The 19,114-nt window shown below is 47.1% G+C and overlaps 1 protein-coding gene across 1 annotated transcript in view; it reads left to right on the forward strand.

Moving 5' to 3' along the window:
- LOC119389326 (neprilysin-1) overlaps positions 1–7,094 on the forward strand; it is a 206,751-nt gene extending 199,657 nt beyond the window's left edge. Inside the window, exons 7-11 of the mRNA XM_049415052.1 lie at positions 4,848–4,978; positions 5,032–5,254; positions 5,890–6,000; positions 6,055–6,117; positions 7,080–7,094. Coding sequence (XP_049271009.1) covers positions 4,848–4,978; positions 5,032–5,254; positions 5,890–6,000; positions 6,055–6,117; positions 7,080–7,094 — 543 coding nt within the window. The remainder of the gene's footprint in view (positions 1–4,847; positions 4,979–5,031; positions 5,255–5,889; positions 6,001–6,054; positions 6,118–7,079) is intronic.
- The last annotated feature ends 12,020 nt before the right edge of the window (positions 7,095–19,114 follow it).

Below are 19,114 nucleotides of genomic sequence, written 5' to 3' on the forward strand. Positions count from 1 at the left end.
GCCTTGTTTGCTCGTAGTCGAAATACTGTTTCTAGGAAAATAATATTATTGTTATTATTATTATTATTATTATTATTATTCAATGCACCTGGAATTGACTGGAGCACGCTTACCTTTTCTCATTACAATCATTTCACAGAGAAAAAGTGCAGCCTGCTCTTGGACTTTCTGGCGTTTAATTCCCTAGTGCAACATAATTCAGTCGTCAATTCCAGTGGCAACGTCTTAGACCTGTGTGTGTCAAACGATCAACCCCTTGAAGTTTCCCGCTCCAACATCTCTCTTGTACGTCCGGACAAATTCCACCCACCACTTAACGTAAGATTATCTGCATCAGCCGAAACAACGAGCTACAGCAGTTACGTAAACAAATCTCCAAGATTTGCGTTCAAGCGAGGTGATTACACGGGCCTCTATCATCACTTGTCCACCGTTGACTGGTCACAGGTTACTGACAAACCGAATGTTGATGACCAGGTTGATCAGTTTGCGGAGCTTGTACTGAGCAGCATACGTAATTTTATTCCCCAATACACACATAAACAACGTAAATATCCCCACTGGTTCTCATCTGAACTTATCAGTGCACTGAAGCATAAAGATCGCGCACACAGGAAATCTAAATGTTCTCCATCGAGCGAGTGGAAGGAAGAGTTCAGCCTTTTTCGAACTCTCGCTAAACGCCTATATAAACGGGATCATAGTTCGTATATTGAATTCTTAGAAAAAAGCGCTTCTGACAGACCAGCTGAGTTTTGGAAGTATGTACGTAAACGGTCCAGCAAAAGCGGAGAGTCTTTCAGACTACTAGACTCAAATGGGGTAGAAGTGCATGCCGTCGCTGACTGTTTTGCCGCACATTTCTCATCCGTTTATAAGGCCTCAGACTCTAGCACTGATATCAGACAGCCTAAGGCAGTTGGCTCACCCAGTGCTTTGTCGCTGGATGAAAATCTTATCTGCGAATGCATTAAGTGCTTAAAACCATCCTTATCATGTGGCCCAGATGGCATCCCCTCCGCCATACTAAAAGCTTATAGTAGTATATTTGTCCCAGTACTGACTACGATATTTAATAACTGCCTGGACACTTCCACATTTCCTAGCATGTGGAAAACTGCTCGTGTTTTCCCAGTATTTAAGTCGGGCTCTAAAACAGATGTTTCTAATTATCGCCCGATTTCTCTACTATGTGCCACATCAAAGATCTTCGAGCTGGCTCTTCACAAAATATTGTCTTTTAGTGTTAAAAGCTCATTGATTCCTAATCAACATGGTTTTCTCGCTGGCCGCTCAACTACCACAAATCTTGCTAGTTTCATGACGCAGATCTCCACACCTATTTCTCAGAGAGGACAGGTTGACGTACTCTACTGTGACCTGAGCAAGGCTTTTGACGTAGTCAGCCACACACTGCTTATGGTTAAACTTGCGCAATTTCATGTTGACTTGTCGGTTGTGAATCTCCTGCAGAGCTATCTGCTCAATAGATATTGTTATGTAGCGGTAAATGGCCAAACGTCTTTTTTGTATAAAGTGACTAGTGGGGTCCCTCAAGGGTCAGTATTAGGCCCACTCCTATTTTTAATTTACGTTAATGATGTTTCTTTTGCCATTCGTAATTCTTCTTTCCTCTTATATGCCGATGACATCAAGATTTTTAAGGAAATTCATTCAGTTAACGACTGTCGCTTGCTGCAGTCAGATTTGCGCTCTTTTTCCGAATGGTGCAACGCTAATAACCTTTCTCTGAATGCCTCGAAGACAAAATTCATGTCTATCACTCGCAAAACATCTAGCGTGTCATTTCAATACTCTGTCAATTCTGTGTCCTTATGCAAGGTTTATGAGATCAGTGATCTTGGTGTTGTTGTTGATAGCACGTTAAACTTTTCTGCTCACGCTAAGCGTGTTGCTTTGCGGGGTCTTCGCACCCTAGGCTGTGTTTGCAGATTGTCTAGAGAATTCCGTTCTCCTATGCCCTTCCGAAAATTGTACACCGCGCTATGTCTTCCTCAACTGGAGTATGCGTCCGTGATATGGAATGGCATTGCTCAATCCAGCGGTAACACCATTGAACGAGTCCAGAAAAAATTCCTTAGCATATATAACCATCGCTTTGCTAAAAAATCTCGTTCAAATACTGCTGAATTATTATCATTGCCATCACTTCACTGCCGACGAAATCGTTCTGATCTCTTGTTTCTTTACAAGCTAGTCCACGGTATCATATCCTGCCCTGTACTTCTCAATTGTGTTAATTTTCGAATTCCGCGTAAGTTAACCAGAGAGAACCGACCGTTTCATGTACCCGCCTGCTTCTTCCAACACTCTACCGTTCACAGAATACAAAGTCTCTATAATGTTAATTTTCTTGATCTTGACATTTTTCATAGTCCACAATCATTGTTTTTATCCGAGCTTTGTACTGTTTTGACATAGTATGGCACAATGTACAAAGTCTTCCCTTCTCCGTCTTTCCGCATAGTTGTATATATGCAATCTAATTTTTCATTCCCCTTCAATATTTCTCGTGTTGTCTTATTTTACTCCTCCCCTTTTGTGTTCATTTCTCTTTGTCTACGTGTATTTGCTCTTTTTATTTCTGAAGACTGTCTGTATTGTATAGTTTATTTTTTTTTGTTTTGTTTTTTTTTTGCGTGCGCCTGCACAAAGACCTTACGGTTGTTCCTGGGCACGTTAAATAAATGATTGATTGATTGATTGATTGATTATTGTTATCATCATCATCATATTACTATATTACCATTCTTGTTAACTTGTCCAGCACAAGTTTTTCTTAAAATGTAAGAATTTGTGCTATTAGAGGCGTATTACATTCTTTATACTCAACGCATTTGCATTTGCGACGTTCCTTAAGGGGCGCCTATGCTAGCAGTAAATAAATGCGCCTATGCTAACAATGTAAGTTCGAATCTTCTTTTAAAAAATGTGGGCGATTATAACGTTAACCTACCCCGCATTGTTTTCTTCCGCATTGGTCGTTAGCTGTTTGATTGGTCGAAATTTTCTCGCTCATGCACATAACAACTGCTCGTAACGCGAGGCAACAAATGACGCGAAAATGATCAGTCGCGTAGTGACCACTTATGCATGACTGCGTAAAAAGTACGAAAACGCACTATATTCAATGCAGCCTATTTTTGATCATTGCTTCTTCGCCATTCGTCAAAAACTTTTCGCTCTGCCATAAAATTGCCCGCTTGCTACGGGACGTCACAAATCTGTGAAATCTCGAGGCGTTAAAATGACGTATGCACATTAAGCATCACATTATTATGCTGAACTATATTATCCTTTTTCGGAATAGACGGGAAGTGTGTCATTCTGAACGCAATTCGGGAAGGCTGCCCGCCGCTCACACAGGCAGAGGCTAATTATAGCAGCGGGTGAGATGAATTCATATGAGCATAAGTATTTTCTGTTGTAGTATAAAGATGTTGAGCTGTTTCTGCGCGTATACAATTCTGTGAACGCAGCTTTGCTGAGAGGGGGGGGGGGGGGAGAGAAATAAACAGCGCTTGTCGTGTGTGCTTCTTTGCCATCCGAGTTGTATTTTGCGCCGTACCAGTGAATTCAAGATGACTCAAGCCCGGCTGTAAATTCAGGTTCCTTAGTCCAGAAAGCCTTGGCCCTTGACGATCTTCCTGGTATCGTAGAAAAAGTTGCGAGGCAAGCCTGGTCTTCCCAATGTGCTGGAGTCCTTATACATCGCATTTTTGCAAGCCGCCGCGATCGCTGAAAGCTACCATATGATAAGCAAGGCAAAGCAGGTTGATTGGAGACTAAAGCAGAAAAATTTTCTTAGCTCTCGCAGTTTGGCCGAAATAACACACTTGACACTTGTGCACTCTCATCGACCCACAGCAGCTTGCATATAGAGCAGCGGTGATGCTTTTCGATGAAAGAAAATTAATGTCCTCAAACAGGTACAACGTTTCGCCGGTCCATAAAGCGTCTACTGGTCCCCGCCCGTATTCCTGTCGTCGATGATGTAAATTTTAGGCCAGGTAAAGCAGAATAAAAGCATCACAGAGTGCCCTACCTTTATGGTGCCCCTGCCCAGCGGTAGCCTCCTTTAGAATGCTGGAGCGTAAGGCGCGAAAGCGTCGCATAGGCGGCCTGCGCCGCAGGGAGTGCGTGGTCGTGAGACGCCGAAGACCATTTTCAGAGCAGAAGCGTGGGACGAATTTCTTAATATGATGACGTGATTCCTGTGAAAACTTGGCCACATTGGTTCATTTCCCAGTGTGCAGGCGACAGTCACCACTGTCGAAAAACCTTTGTCAGTGGGAGAGGGTGTGGGAGGGGGGCAGAGCCCAGTTGACCCCCCCCCCCTCTAAGGTGAGCAAAAGATTCGTGGAGCAAAGTTCTCGGCCTTCTTCTGTACTGCTTGCAAATAACCTTTTGTCACCAACTCTACACCATTCCTGGTGTATATGCTGGCCAGCTGTTTAAAACTACAAAACGTGTTCGCAGCTGCATTGACCTCAAAACCGGCATTTTTTCATGTTCACTTTTTAGCGCATAAACGAACACGGATGAAAAGCGACGCGGACAAAGCACTCACTTTATCACAGCGCTGTGTCCGCGCCGTCCTTGTTTGTGCGCTAAAAATCGGATACGAATTACCAACATGCGCAAGCATACGCGCTTTCAAATGATATTTCTTCGAGCGCCAAAAAAAGCGTCGACCAGATTCACGCTCAATGATAGGCGGCGAAAGCTTTTCCATAGATGATGGTGGTCGTACACGGACAAAACGCTGTGCTTGGTTCCATGTGGTTGAACGATCGAGTGCTTAGAGATTGCGGTATGAACAACAGGAACTCCTGGCGGGCATCGTGCGCCAAGTGCACGAGCGTGGCGGCGTGGCTGCGCGATGCGACGAGGAGCTGCTGGTGTGGAACGCCAGCATCTTCCAGACGCTGGACAAGTTCCTCGCCTCAGAAAACCGGTGCGTCACGCTTTCCTCAGCACGTGTGCTGCGCTCACTGACCTGCACTGTAGGCGCATGCTTCTCAATTACCTGGGCTGGCGGGTGGTGGCGCTGCTGGGTCCGGCCACCACTGTGGAGATGATGAACGCCCGTCACTCGTTCTACATGGCCAAGTTTGGTGCCGAGGATCAGCCGCAGCTTCTGGGCTTCTGCTTCGAGCAGGCGGCCCGGATGCTGCCCGTGGCCGTCGGTCGCATGGCGTTGCGTGCCGTGGGCGGCGCCGATTCCGCGCAGGTTTGCTCTTTCGATCAAGTATGCCACCTTCTTCGAGGATTGGGCGGGAATGAAAGCAAAATGCGGTTATTGCAGCGATGCACAAGAATCGTGAATGAATCAGCGGCTTAGCAGATAATCAAAAGCATTGCGGGGCTTTGCTACAAGGTGACATAATTAAGTGACATAAAAGTACACAAAGAAGAAATGTCAAATTCAGCCGATGTCGTTGTATACGCAGTGATGCGTGGTTTCATACGCTGGAAAAGAGTGAAGCTTGTTTCTTGTAATATCGAACCACAATATCCAACCGCCGAGTCGGTCGCTGGGTCAACACTAAGCTATATTGAGCGGCCCATACGTTCGTGCCTAATTGGCGGTGGTCTCACAAATATTGCAGATAAACTTGTTAATATTATTGTTATTATTAATGCATATAACGATGGATCAAACTGCGTCAAATATATGGCGTGTTCTGCAAAACAAACAGGCAAACAAGACAGCAAGGGATTCTTGCCTATTCCTTAATTTCTTACACAGTTTTGGCAGGACGTTCAGCCAGATTCCCTGTTCGCTTGCAGCTGTGGAGGGGCATTCGACCTTCCGTCGTGTGGCGTTTTCTCGAAGCTTCTGCGTGTGTATATTGACTGTTGCAGCGGCTCGTATCGCGGATGGTAGAAGAGATTAGGGCCTCGCTGTTGCTCTTGCTCAAAGGAAGCGACGTCAGCTGGCTCAACGAGCAGTCCAAGGAGGTGGCCATAGCAAAGGTACGCGCACATTGCATACCTGCCTTCACTTCATCGTAACGTACCGCGTTGCAGATCAGGCGGCTGAGGCTAATTCAGCAGCCGGTGAACAGCACGGCGCTCGAGTGGGAGCCCCCGGTGAGTGGACTGTGCTATTCGTTCGCGCTTCATTTTATTTATTTATTTCACAATACTGCAGGCCCTTCTCGGGCCCATGCAGGAGTGGGTTGAACTAAAGCCCCTCCATCGCGTCTACTGCCGCTTTTTTAAGTACCGCCATCTATTGTTAGACGACGACGCCCACTTCCGGTTTCGGAGCTTCCGGAAGGAAGTTCTTGAGCCACTTGCTTCCGCTTTTTCCTTCCATCTTGTTTCTGCGCACGCATGTGCACACGCGAGAAAGAACATATTTGCTTCTCCGTTTTGCAAGTGTTGTTGTTTTGAGGTTCGTCGTAAACTGCCAGCCGCCGAGCGAGTTTTCGCTCGGTGTTTCTGCGTCGCGAGGGCGTGGGCGGGCATGGGGCAGGTGCATCAAGCGGAAAAGCAGCAGAAACATCATGGCGGCACTTCGGCTTCCGCTAGGCGGGGAACCGGTGTAAAAGGAGAGGGGGCGGACGAGTTGGCGCTACTTAACCTAGCCGGCGGAAAACGCATGGAGGGGCTTTAGGTTGAACTTAAATGCAGTTCACAAAAGTTGAAAAAAAATGAGACCATATATACAGAGCAAAGAGTATGAGCACATACAGAATGAACAAGGAATACGAACATTATGCAAAGGTGTTCATATAAGCAGCAAAACAGCATTATAACAACTGTGCAGGCTAAACTATATGAAATGCTAATGACACCAATTGTTTTTACCATTTCAATTCTAAATTCTGAATGCTGCTAATGAATTCATCGGCAGATGAGCAGTTTACATCAGCAGGCAGTGTATCCCAATGGGAAATGGTGTGTGTAAGTAAAGAGTATTTATAAGCGTTATTATGACAGGGTTGTTGACGTATTGTTTTATTATGATTCTTCCGAGTTGAATACCTCAATGGCGCACGAATGTATTTGATAAGAGCCCTGTATTACAAATGATCGTTCTCTCGTAGCAGTGTGGAAGCTGAACGATTTAAAAGTGAGTCAATTTTATTGGTGGCGAGATGATATGACGAAACTAGGGAAGCTCAAAATAACTGCTGGGGTTTTACTTCCCGGAACCACAAAATGATCGAGAGGCGCCATAGTGGGGGGCTCCTGAAATTTCGGCCATTTGGCGATCTTTAACGTGCACCTGAATTTAAGTACACGGGCCTCTAGCATTTCGCCTTCATCGAAATGCGACCTTCGCGTCAGCAGTCGAGCACCATAAACACGAGACCACCATGCCGGGTGATGCTGAAAATGCAGCAAACTGTGCACACAGCTACTGCACTTGCAAAAACACGTCGATCCATCTCGTAACGCTTGGCTCAAAGCCATAAATTACAGCATAAAAGTACTCGCTGACTGCTTCGCATGAAACCGCCGAGTTTTTTTTATGAGTCCATAGCACCCGTATTACGTTTCCAATCACTAGCACAAACTGCCTCGTCAAAACACCAGAAATCTAGGTCTATTTTTGACGCAGCGTTTGCACGCATACGTTGCGCGCTCAGCAGTGTATATGGCAACAAGTTGAGATCAGGAGCTTAAAGGAAGATGAACAATCCAGCACAAGGTCAACAACGAACGATCCCATCTTGGCGCTTGCATGTAGCTCTTCGGGTGCTGCTCGGCAACAAAGGTTTGTCGAGCGCCACTTGTGTGTGCCTCGTCTTGTTCTTTGGCGGGCGTCTTGTACGCTGTAGCTTTAATCTCAGTATTATGCACCAGCTAGGCCTAAATGAAGTGCCGCTCAGTTGATCGCCGGAAAACTGTGGAAGCATGCCGCGAAGAGTGAAAGGCTCTAATCTGCGCGTGCGCGGGGTGGGTCATCCTCGTTCGTTCGGAACTGGACAGTGGCGCAGAGGAGTTTTGATTCATTGGGAACGTATTGTTCAAGGCAGACGTTGTGAAGGCGATGACGTCGCGAGCGGCGCGTTTCGACATCCGCTTCTTCGGCGCCCATCTTGCAGCGGTCATTCGGCAGCGGAGCTGTTCAACGGGCCCTGCAACACTTTTCCAAGTCTTCTTGGAATGGCTTCATTACAAAAAAAATCGACTGCCGCAAAAATCTTTAGAATCCGTCAAGTACGAGCGAGGGAAGTTTCAGGAGGGCGCTTTCTCTCTTCCCGGCGAGCGCGCTGGAGACGAGGGATGGCACGGGGTAACATCAAGCGTCCATCATCACCCTTTTCTTCGAACGTGTGGCTTACTTTCAGTGGGATCGCGTGCGAGCGTGCGGGCACGTCGTGTCATCCCGCGGCGGCAGCGATCACTATGCAGCTCACGATTCTCAAATCAGCCAGTGTCCGTGGGCTTTGGCTTTATGGCATCATTTATCGAGCGAAGAGTGAGCGATTTCTAGCTGACTGATCATCATCATCAGCCTGTCTACGCCCACTGCAGGGCAAAGGCCTCTCCCATGTTCCGCCAATCAACCCGGTTCTGTGCTTTCTGCTGCCACGTTATACCTACAAACTTCTTAATCTCATCTACCCACCTAATTTTCTGTCTCCCCCTCACGCGTTTGCCATCTCTTGGAATCCAGTCAGTTACCCTTAATGACCACCGGTTATCCTGCCGACGTGCCACGTGCCCGGCCCATATCCATTTCTTCTTGATTTCAGTTATGATATACTTAACCCCCGTTTGTTCCCTGACCCACTCTGCTCTCTTCCTGTCTCTTAAGGTTCCACCTATCATTTTCCTTTCCATCGCTCGCTGCGTCGTCCTCAATTTAAGTTGAACCCTTTTTGTAAGTCTCCAGGTTTCTGATCCGTAGGTAAGTACCGGTAAGATGCAGCTGTTATATACCTTCCTCTTGAGGGATAGTGGTAGACTACCATTCGTGATTTGATAACGCTTGCCGAATGAGTCCCATCCCATCCTTATTCTTCTAGTTATTTCACTCTCATGGTTCGGCTCTGCGGTTACTACCTGCCCTAAGTAGACGTACTCCTTTACAACTTCCAGTGTCTCGCCACCTATCGCAAAGCGCTGTTCTCTGCCAAGATTGTTCCACATTATTTAGTTGTATGCATATTAATTTTCAGACCTACTCTTTTACTTTCCGTATCCAGTTCAGTAACCATGAGCTGTAATTGGTCTCCCGCGTTACTCATCAACGCAATGCCATCAGCGAATCGCAGGTTACTGAGATACTCTCCATTAACTCTTATCCCTAATTCTTCCCAATCTACGGCCCTGAGAACCTCCTGTAAACACGCGTTGAATAGCATCGGAGAGATCGTCTCTCTCTGCCGTACACCCTTCTTTATTGGGATTCTGTCGCTTTCTTTATGGAGGACTATAGTGGCTGTGGATCCGCTGTAGGTTTCTTCCATTATGTTTATATAAGCTTCGTCGATGCCCTGATTCCGCAGTGCCTGCATGACTGCTGATGTCTCCACCGAATCAAATGCCTTCTCGTAACCTGTATAGGGGGTTGGTTGTATTCCGCGCATTTCTCTAGCACCTCATTGATAGTATGAATATGATCTATTGTTGAGAAGCCTGTACGAAATCCTGCCTGGTCCTTTGGTTGTTTGAACTCTATTGTCGTATTAATTCTGTTAGCAATTACTTTTGTAAATAGCTTGTAGACAACGGAGAGTAAGCTGATGGGCCTGTAATTTTTCAGGTCCTTGACGTCCCCTTTTTTATGGATCAAGATCATGTTGGCATTCTTCCAAGATTCTGGTATCTTCCCCGTCGAGAGACACTTCGTATACAGGATGGCCAGTTTTTCTAGCATAATCTCTCCACCGTCTTTCAACAGGTCTTATGTTACTTGATCCTCACCAGCGGCTTTGCCTCTTTGCATTCCCTTTAGCGTTTTTTTTACTTCTCCTGTCAATACTGGTGGGATGTCAGATTCCTCTGGGCTATTACTGCTTCTTACGTTCTCATCCTGACTGTCTCGGCTGCTGTACAGATCTCTGTAGAACTCTTCCGCTACCTCAACTATTCTATCCATATTGGTTGTGAGCTTGCCTTCCTTGTCCCTTAATGCATACATCTGATTTTGCCTATGCACAGTTTTGCCTTCATCGCTTTGAGGCTTCTTCTGTTCATTAGAGCATGCTCAAATAACTCCATATTATACTTTCTTATGTCGGCTACTTTATGCCTATTGATTAACTTTGAAAGCTCCGCCAGCTCTATTTTGTCTGTTGCATTTGAGGCTTTCATGGCTTGACATTTCATAATCAGGTTTTTCGTCTCTTGGGATAGCTTACCAGTGTCCTGTCTAATGACTCTACCCCCAACTTCCACTGCACACTCCTTAATGATATTAGCCAGATTATCATTCATTGCGTCAACGCTAAGGTCGGTTTCCTCGGTTAAAGCCGCGTACCTATTCTGAAGTGAAACTCTGAATTTTTGTACTTTCCCTCTCAGAGCTAGTTCATTAATCGGCTTTTTGTGTATCAGTGTCTGCCGTTCCTTCCTCAAGTCTAGTTGAATTCTAGATCTTAACATTCTATCGTCACACCGTCGGATCTTGTTAACTACTTCTACATCCTGTACAATGCCCGGGTGGACGCACATTATGAAGTCTATTTCATTTTTAGTTTCGCCATTAGAACTCCTCCACGTCCACTTACGAGTAGCCCGAGTAGCTGACTGATAATTAGTTGTGAATTCCAGGCCGCGCTATAATGTTTGGCTCGCATGATCTCAGGAGCCTCGGCTACCGATCGGCAGCGTTTTCTGACCATACTCAAAAAAGTGTTGCGGAACCCCTTTAGGCTTTTCATTGTGCTGGTTCGCGTCACCAGAAAGCGAGCAATCCAAGTTGGATTCCCGATGAGGCGGGGAAGTCAAGCTCAGGAAGATCCGAATTATTACTGACCGAGTCGAGCCTAATGGAGCCCTATTATTCCCAATTTCTGCTGTTTAAGACTAAGCTTTATTACGACTAAGTTGTGTGAGATCGAACCAAGCCCACCTGAGATACTTGAGCTTCATGAGGCCTAATTATGCTAATTAATCCTAATTAATCCAGCTCCATTGTGACTTGCGCCTATCGTGGCCACATTTTTCCTTGTCCAACATGATTGCATTCCGGCGCTACAGGAGCTGCACCCAGAATCGAGCTTCGGCACGAATGTGGTCATACTCCTCTCGGCCAGGGCAGAACAGAGCTGGATGCGTCTCGGAAAGTACAACCACTTGGATCGGTGAGTTGCAGGGCTGGGCAGTATCGCGATAGTATTTCCGAGATACTTTTGTGTATCTGTATTTCAGTATCAAGATACATTTCAAAAATGTATTTGTATCTCGGTAGTTAAATACTTTAAAGATGTATCGTTTGTATCGCGATACTATGCAGGACACGGGTATCTCGTTACATTTTTAAATGCGAAGTATTTCTTAGCGAACTTCTGCAACATTGAGCGTATCTATCTATCTATCTATCTATCTATCTATCTATCTATCTATCTATCTATCTATCTATCTATCTATCTATCTATCTATCTAGCCGCCTACGACTTGGTGCTCTCCTGGTCGCTTGGTTAATCGAATGTACACTAAAGTTGGTATGGCGTAACATGACTGTATGACGAACATAAATGACAAGTCATAACATGAAAATATTGACACGCATGTCATGTACATGATTTACATGCCACGCTCATGGTGCGCTGGCGGCCGTTTCGCTAGCTTGATATACAACAAAATTGGTATCTTGTGACGTGACTGTATGACGAGCATAAATAACACGAGTTAACATGAAAATCAAGACACGCATGTCATGTACAGCATGACTTACGTGCCACGCTCATGGGGCGCTGGCGGCCGTTTCGCTAGCTTGATCTACCCCGAAATTAGTATTGCGTGACGTGACTGTGTGACGAACATAAATAACACGAGTTAACACGAAAATCGTGACACGCATGTCATGTACAGCATGACTTACGTGCCACGCTCATGGGGCGCTGGCGGCCGTTTCGCTAGCTTGATCTACCCCGAAATTGGTATTGCGCGACGTGAATGTGTGACGAACATAAATAACACGAGTTGACACGAAAATCATGACATGCATGTCATGTACAGCATGACTTATGTGTCCCGCTCATGGGGCGCTGGCGGCCGTTTCGCTAGCTTGATCTACCCCGAAATTAGTATTGCGTGACGTGACTGTGTGACGAACATAAATAACACGAGTTAACACGAAAATCGTGACACGCATGTCATGTACAGCATGACTTACGTGCCACGCTCATGGGGCGCTGGCGGCCGTTTCGCTAGCTTGATCTACCCCGAAATTGGTATTGCGCCACGTGTCTGTCTGAGGAACACAAATAACACGACTTAACACGAAAATCATGACACGCATGTCATGTACAGCATGACTTACGTTCCACGCTCATGGGGCGCTGGCGGCCGTTTCGCTAGCTTCATCTACCCCGAAATTAGTATTGCGTGACGTGACTGTGTGACGAACATAAATAACACGAAGTTAACACGAAAATCGTGACACGCATGTCATGTACAGCATGACTTACGTGCCACGCTCATGGGGCGCTGGCGGCCGTTTCGCTAGCTTGATCTACCCCGAAATTGGTATTGCGTGACGTGTCTGTCTGAGGAACATAAATAACACGACTTAACACGAAAATCATGACACGCATGTCATGTACAGCATGACTTACGTTCCACGCTCATGGGGCGCTGGCGGCCGTTTCGCTAGCTTGATATACACCGAAATTGGTATCTTGCGACGTGACTGTGTGACGAACATAAATAACACGAGTTAACGCGAAAATCATGACACGCATGTCATGTACAGCATGACTTACGTGCCACGCTCATGGGGCGCTGGCGGCCGTTTCGCTAGCTTGATCTACCCCGAAATTGGTATTGCGCGACGCGACTGTGTGACGAACATAAAAACACGAGTTAACATGAGAATCATTACACGCATGTCATGTACAGCATGACTTACGTTCCACGCTCATGGGGCGCTGGCGGCCGTTTCGCTAGCTTGATATACACCGAAATTGGTATCTTGCGACGTGACTGTGTGACGAACATAAATAACACGAGTTAACGCGAAAATCATGACACGCATGTCATGTACAGCATGACTTACGTGCCACGCTCATGGGGCTGGCGGCCGTTTCGCTAGCTTGATCTACCCCGAAATTGGTATTGCGCGACGCGACTGTGTGACGAACATAAAAACACGAGTTAACATGAGAATCATTACACGCATGTCATGTACAGCATGACTTACGTTCCACGCTCATGGGGCGCTGGCGGCCGTTTCGCTAGCTTGATATACACCGAAATTGGTATCTTGCGACGTGACTGTGTGACGAACATAAATAACACGAGTTAACATGAAAATCATGACACGCGTGTCATGTACAGCATGACACGTGCCACGCTCATGGTGCGCTGGCGGCCGTTTCGCTAGCTCGATATACATCGAAATTGGTATGTTGCGACGTGACTGTGTGAAGAACATAAATAACACGAGTTAACATGAAAGTCATGACACGCATGTCATGTACAGCATGACTTACGTGCCAGGCTCATGGTGCCTGGCAGCCGTTTCGCTAGCTTGATCTACCCCGAAGTTGGTATAGCGCGACGTTACTGTGTGACGAACATAAATAATAGGAGTTAACATGAAAACCATGACACGCATTTTGCTAAACGACATACAAGACGATGTATGCAGCTCTTTGCTGGCTGCGTCGCATTACATCGATTCCCACAATGCGTGGGATCTGCCGGCTTTTTTTTTTGTCGGAAATGAGTTGAGGCGTGTTTCCAACGGGGGAATGACGTTTTTTTTCTGCCAAGACAAGCAAAGGTGTGTCGCCGGTCGCTGACAGATAGGGCGGCGATGGTTTCCCCTCAAGCACAGAATGGCCCATGTGGTAAAGCGCGCGACGCCGCAGACGGCACAATCGCGGAGGCAGTGTTGTCGGCCTCTGCCGACCAAAGTCGCTGTCTCTCAAGGCCAGTGCAGCACTCCTCATTTTTTTTCGGGTGGCAAGCCATTACTTCGCGATCCCCGCGCGGATACCGCCTTGGAACAGAAGCTTTGCAATGCTTCGCCTGCGTTCAATTCTCAAAGCGGCGGCACTTCCGAAAGCAGTTCCCGTAGCTGCGCCGGAAGTGACTAGAAGATGGGTATCTTTGTCGCGCTTTCGGCCACCTCTCCACCGTGTCAGGGTGCGTTCCTATTTTATCACAAGCGTGAAACGGTCTTTTGTGGTACCAGCAGGTACCAAATAGCAGGAGCGACTTGGGAGGGCGTAAACCTTCTCACCCACTAAGAACGTGATTTTAGGAAGCCGAATGTTTGAATTGTGCAGTTTTGACATATTGGGCTTCATTGCGCGTAGGTAATTATGGCTGGCCTATATGGCAGCGGAATTCTCAGCCGTCTGACCCGGCGCCAATCGGTTCAGACAGCTGAGGATGCCGAAGATGGGGACCGACTTCGGCTTCTGAACGGTCAGAACAAACCACGTGAGGGCGGAAGTGTTTCGGTACCTGGATGACCCGATATGAGATATCACCACGCTACAAGGCAGTCCGGCAATGAAGGCGGTATTTATGCACTGTAACACGAATTTGTGCTAGCCTTCAGCGGTAGAGAGACTTTTTTTTTCTTTCGCGAGTCTTGCGCTGAGGCCGAACCGACGCTGTCTAGAAGACAGCCTATTTGAGAAGCCTACACAGCAACATTCTCAGCAAAAATGATCTTATGTGCATGATGAATGTATGTTTTTTCTCAATTCACTCGTGTTCATTAGTGATTGGAGTGATTTGCTTAAACTGTGCCATTTCTAGCATAGGTAACTTTGTTGTCACCAAGTTTGTCGATTTCGGTGTTCAATGCTTGTTACTGTTGCTGTGAAATAGTGTACTTTTTATTACAGTTGATACTCGTAGTTCTGTCGCTATTACTAATTATGTACGTTGTACCCCGCCCCCCCCCCCTGCAATGTCTTAATGGCGCTGAGGGTACTGTAATAAACAAATAATTGAACTGAAAGTTTCAACGCGCTGCAACTTTAATTACAACATTATGCTGCACTAATAAATGTCTGCGTACTACGCGCATCCTTATAATAAAAAAAAGTATTCCAGTTTCTGTATCGCTGTAACTGTATTCCGGAATACTTTTTTCTTCTTATTGCAAAAATATCTCCGAAATACCCGGTTACGTTAAAGGCAAATGTATCTCAGTATCTGTATTTCGGGCTTCTAGTTCATGTATTTCGATATCTGTATTCCGGAATACTTTTCTGGGTATCTCTGCCCTGTCTGGTGAGTTGTGCGTGCATCTGTGCGGAGAGGAAAAATGGTTTTTTAGAAGCGGAGCATCTTATAGCGGAGTTCTAACCGGTTGTGGTGGTGGTGGTGGTGTGCGGCGTGACCACCCTTACTGCGCATGCGCATGCCCTCTCCGCACACCTCCTCTCCACTTCTCTCCCATTTCCCCTCTCCACTCACCCTCTCCCCTCTCCACTTCCCTCTCTCCTCTGCCTCCTCTCCACTTTCCTCTCCCCTCTCCCTCCCTCTCCCCCTACCCGTCTCCACTCTTCCTCTGAAACGCGGACTAGACATGCCGAAATTCTCTCCTGCGCAACGCCGCGATGAGCGCCAGCGCATGCGTGTCCCCTTCACCTCTCTCTCCTCTCCTACGCTGCCCCCCTCTCGCACGCCTGTCGACCGTGTTCCCCGCTCGCCCTGTGAGAATTAACCGCCAGGCTAGAGGAAAGACAAGACGCGCGTAGCGTTCCTCTTCGCGTTCCATGACGCGAGGTCGGGAGCATGCCCAACGAACGCCAACTGAACGCTATCGTGCAAGTGCTCCGGCTTCGCATCGCCTCACGGTCCTCTTTAAAGGGAAATGGTGGAATTTTTTACTTGCAGGTTGCCGGTTCCTCAGTTGCGCATGGCCGTCTCGTACGATGTCTACCGAAATGCAATCGGTGAGTGTGCGCGTCACATGTATAAGTTTCCTGGTCAGTATTTTAATGCGATAAGTGCTGTGGCATATCCACCAGTTTCTTATACGTCCTTGCTTCGGCTGCATGAGGAATTAGTTCTGTTACGATCACTTTGGTTTTTATGACGCAAGGCACGTTCTTATCATCCTCACATTGCTAGCGTAATTTTAAAAACATCATTGATTAATTTAGCGAACGTAGTTTCCAAATCATGTCTAATAATATCATCGAGTAGTCAATAAAAATTACAATCGTGAAATGATAGGTTAGAGCGCTCTTTCGTTTTTTGCTCAAACTTAACCTGGTCGCCTTTTGCAAGGCTCCCGCTCTTATTTTTTTCTAGTATTGTCGAGAGCATTTTGCTTAAGTGAATTACATTTTCGTGGCGTTTAAATAAGTTCACGTCAGGGGCAAAGCCACAAGCTTTTTGTTGTTGTTTTCGAATGGTGTTCTCCTGCCGAGGTGGCTGGCCGCTGGCATTGATCCCCGTGGTCGGTAATAATCGATATTCGTCACAGGCAATAATAATGTTTATTTTTCTTAAGGCGCAGAACTTAGGACGACGAAACACGACGACTTCAGGGAGCGTTAGTCGGCTTATTCACGCTAGCAGCACTTTTTCAAATTAAAATATTTTATCGCGATAACCTTTATATGGACACATGAGGCGCATTGTTGCCCTCGCCGTCATGTTCCTCGTGAAGTCCAAACCGATAGCGGCGCCCAGCACGTCGTATGCTCGGTGTGCGAGCGAAAGCTTGCGAGTGCCGCCGGCGGGCGCGGCTCAGACCGAGATGAAACACACTAGCGCGCGAAGGCGCCTGAAGGGGTGCCGGGGCCTGCGTCGCTCGGGCAGGAACTGCGAACTTTGATCAAATATCTCGACAGAGATTAGCAGACGGCTGATACCTTTGTACGTGCTGCGCTCGCAGCGCTTGCTTCGCCATGAAACGATAGACAGCAAGAAAACCGCTGCGCTCGCTGGAGCGGCCGCATTCCCTCGCGCCAGTGTTTTGTAGAGTTACGCGATATCGGATCCAAAAGAGGCACACCCTCTATCACAAAGGTACTTGCGAACTCAGTTTAACTACCTCGTCTTTACGTCAAGAGAGATGTGACCCGTGTTCTCCTTTACGCCAAGGAAGTTAAACGGGGCGTTCTACAAATGGTGTTCGGCGATGTCCATTAGCGGTGGGATGGAGTGCTCTCGTTCCCAGTAAGCTGTAGTTGTGGAAGAAAACTGCAGGCACAAAGCAGCCGCAGTCAACGCAGTAATGAAATATATCAATATGGTGATCGCGACAAATGAATGACTCTTGATCATCTTTGCATATCACTCGTACATATTCGTCGTCAGTGTGATTTAGCGCGGCTGAATAAAGCGGTCCCTCTTAAGTGGTGACGATCCCCAAGTCCTCTCGCTGGAGCTCCACGCGTCCTCCTCGGCGATCACGGCGAAGTGTCTTCTATTGTTGACCGAGTTGTACGTGCCTCTCGCAGGAAGCTCGAAAGTCTCGCTACGCCTCGTCTCGCCGTGTTGTGGCTTTTTCCCCTGGAGACATCCGCTGCGCGTTCCCGGCTTCTGTGACAAATTCATCAGTCGCTATTGGACCGTGCACGGTCGTCCGATCACCGTTGCCGTGGGACAGAGATGTATCTCGCCTTATACCCGGCGCATTTCACAATACTCTCAGACTAACGCTTCCACCGTGCGAAGGAATTAGTGTGGCACAAATCTTCATCCATATCACTTCTACATTTTCGTCGTCTCTATGTAACAGTGTGATTTAGCTCGAGCACGGCGGAATAAAGCAAAAAGTTCTTTCGCTGCATAATTCATTCATAAGGTGCGTTTAACATAAAAGAAAATGCGCGTATAAGTGCACTCCGCACCATGCCTCGCGAATTACCGTCCTAACGCCATTTTGAATAAGGGCCTCCGAGTGCGTGCGCACCGTTGTGTTTACGCCTGTGCATCTCGTTCCGTTCCCATTCGGTGCTCTTTGATCTCCTTCATCATTACCAAAAGTCGCAGCAGTGAGTGACGCGGGTTGTTCCTTCTTAGTAGACTCAGGCAGTCGTGCCGACAGCACAGGCGAACTGTTGTGGTGCCCATCCAAAGCAGGGCTTCGTGGACTGAACGTGAGACCTGTGCTCCTCCGATATTGGAAAGGACAACGTGATGTAGGTGGAAGCGTAACTTGAAAGAAATCGATGAGAACTTCCAGTATGTTCGACAATTATTGCATGTTGAGAAAACGCGTACCAGAAAAAACGTAGAGTGTTGCCAGAACTCCTGTCAACATTACTGCCAGCATGCTTGTACGTGCGCGTTTCTGCGATAAAAGCCAGAATGTCTCTTTTTATTTCGATTTGAATAAATTAGTTTTATAACCATACGTACGATTGAGAGTGTATTCAGCGAAATTAACCGCTAAGTTTTGCATGCAGACGTAGGCGCAGCAGCGCCTAACGAACCCCTTGCGGCGTCTGTCCAAAGCTCGTAAAATTGCTGTTTGACATGGCCACAGCTCATCTCCGTCGAACTCCCTAATGGAGTTGGACATTTAGGAAGTTTAACGGAGCTCGGTGGTGGCCGTGTGACAGGGTAACTGCTAACCTTACTTGGTATAACATTTGTTGCTATCGCATTGATTGCATCGCCTTTGCGGCGAAACTGTGACTTACCTTTTGCCTCACGTGTCATGCACGTGACACAACCTCAGGCCACTGCCGAGAAACTTTTTTTCTGAGCAATCCGCATCCAAGCGGGCGCAACGGGGCACTTTCATCCAATGGCCGTCACCCGAGGCACCGCACTCTTCTTTCAGGTAGAGGGAGGAAAAACAAGCTCGTGCTAAGCAAAACGAAAAAGAAAGCAGCACTCGTTTCTTGAACGAAGAGAGACTGCATTGGCCTCTCTTCTCGCCTCTTTGCAGCCATTGTCCACGGTTTCCTTCACTAAGCAACTACAGCGCACGACGACGTAATAGGCGGAAGGAACCCCTCTTGACGGGTGC

This window comes from Rhipicephalus sanguineus, chromosome 4 (genome assembly GCF_013339695.2).
Source record: "Rhipicephalus sanguineus isolate Rsan-2018 chromosome 4, BIME_Rsan_1.4, whole genome shotgun sequence".
Taxonomy (NCBI): Eukaryota; Metazoa; Arthropoda; class Arachnida; order Ixodida; family Ixodidae; genus Rhipicephalus; species Rhipicephalus sanguineus.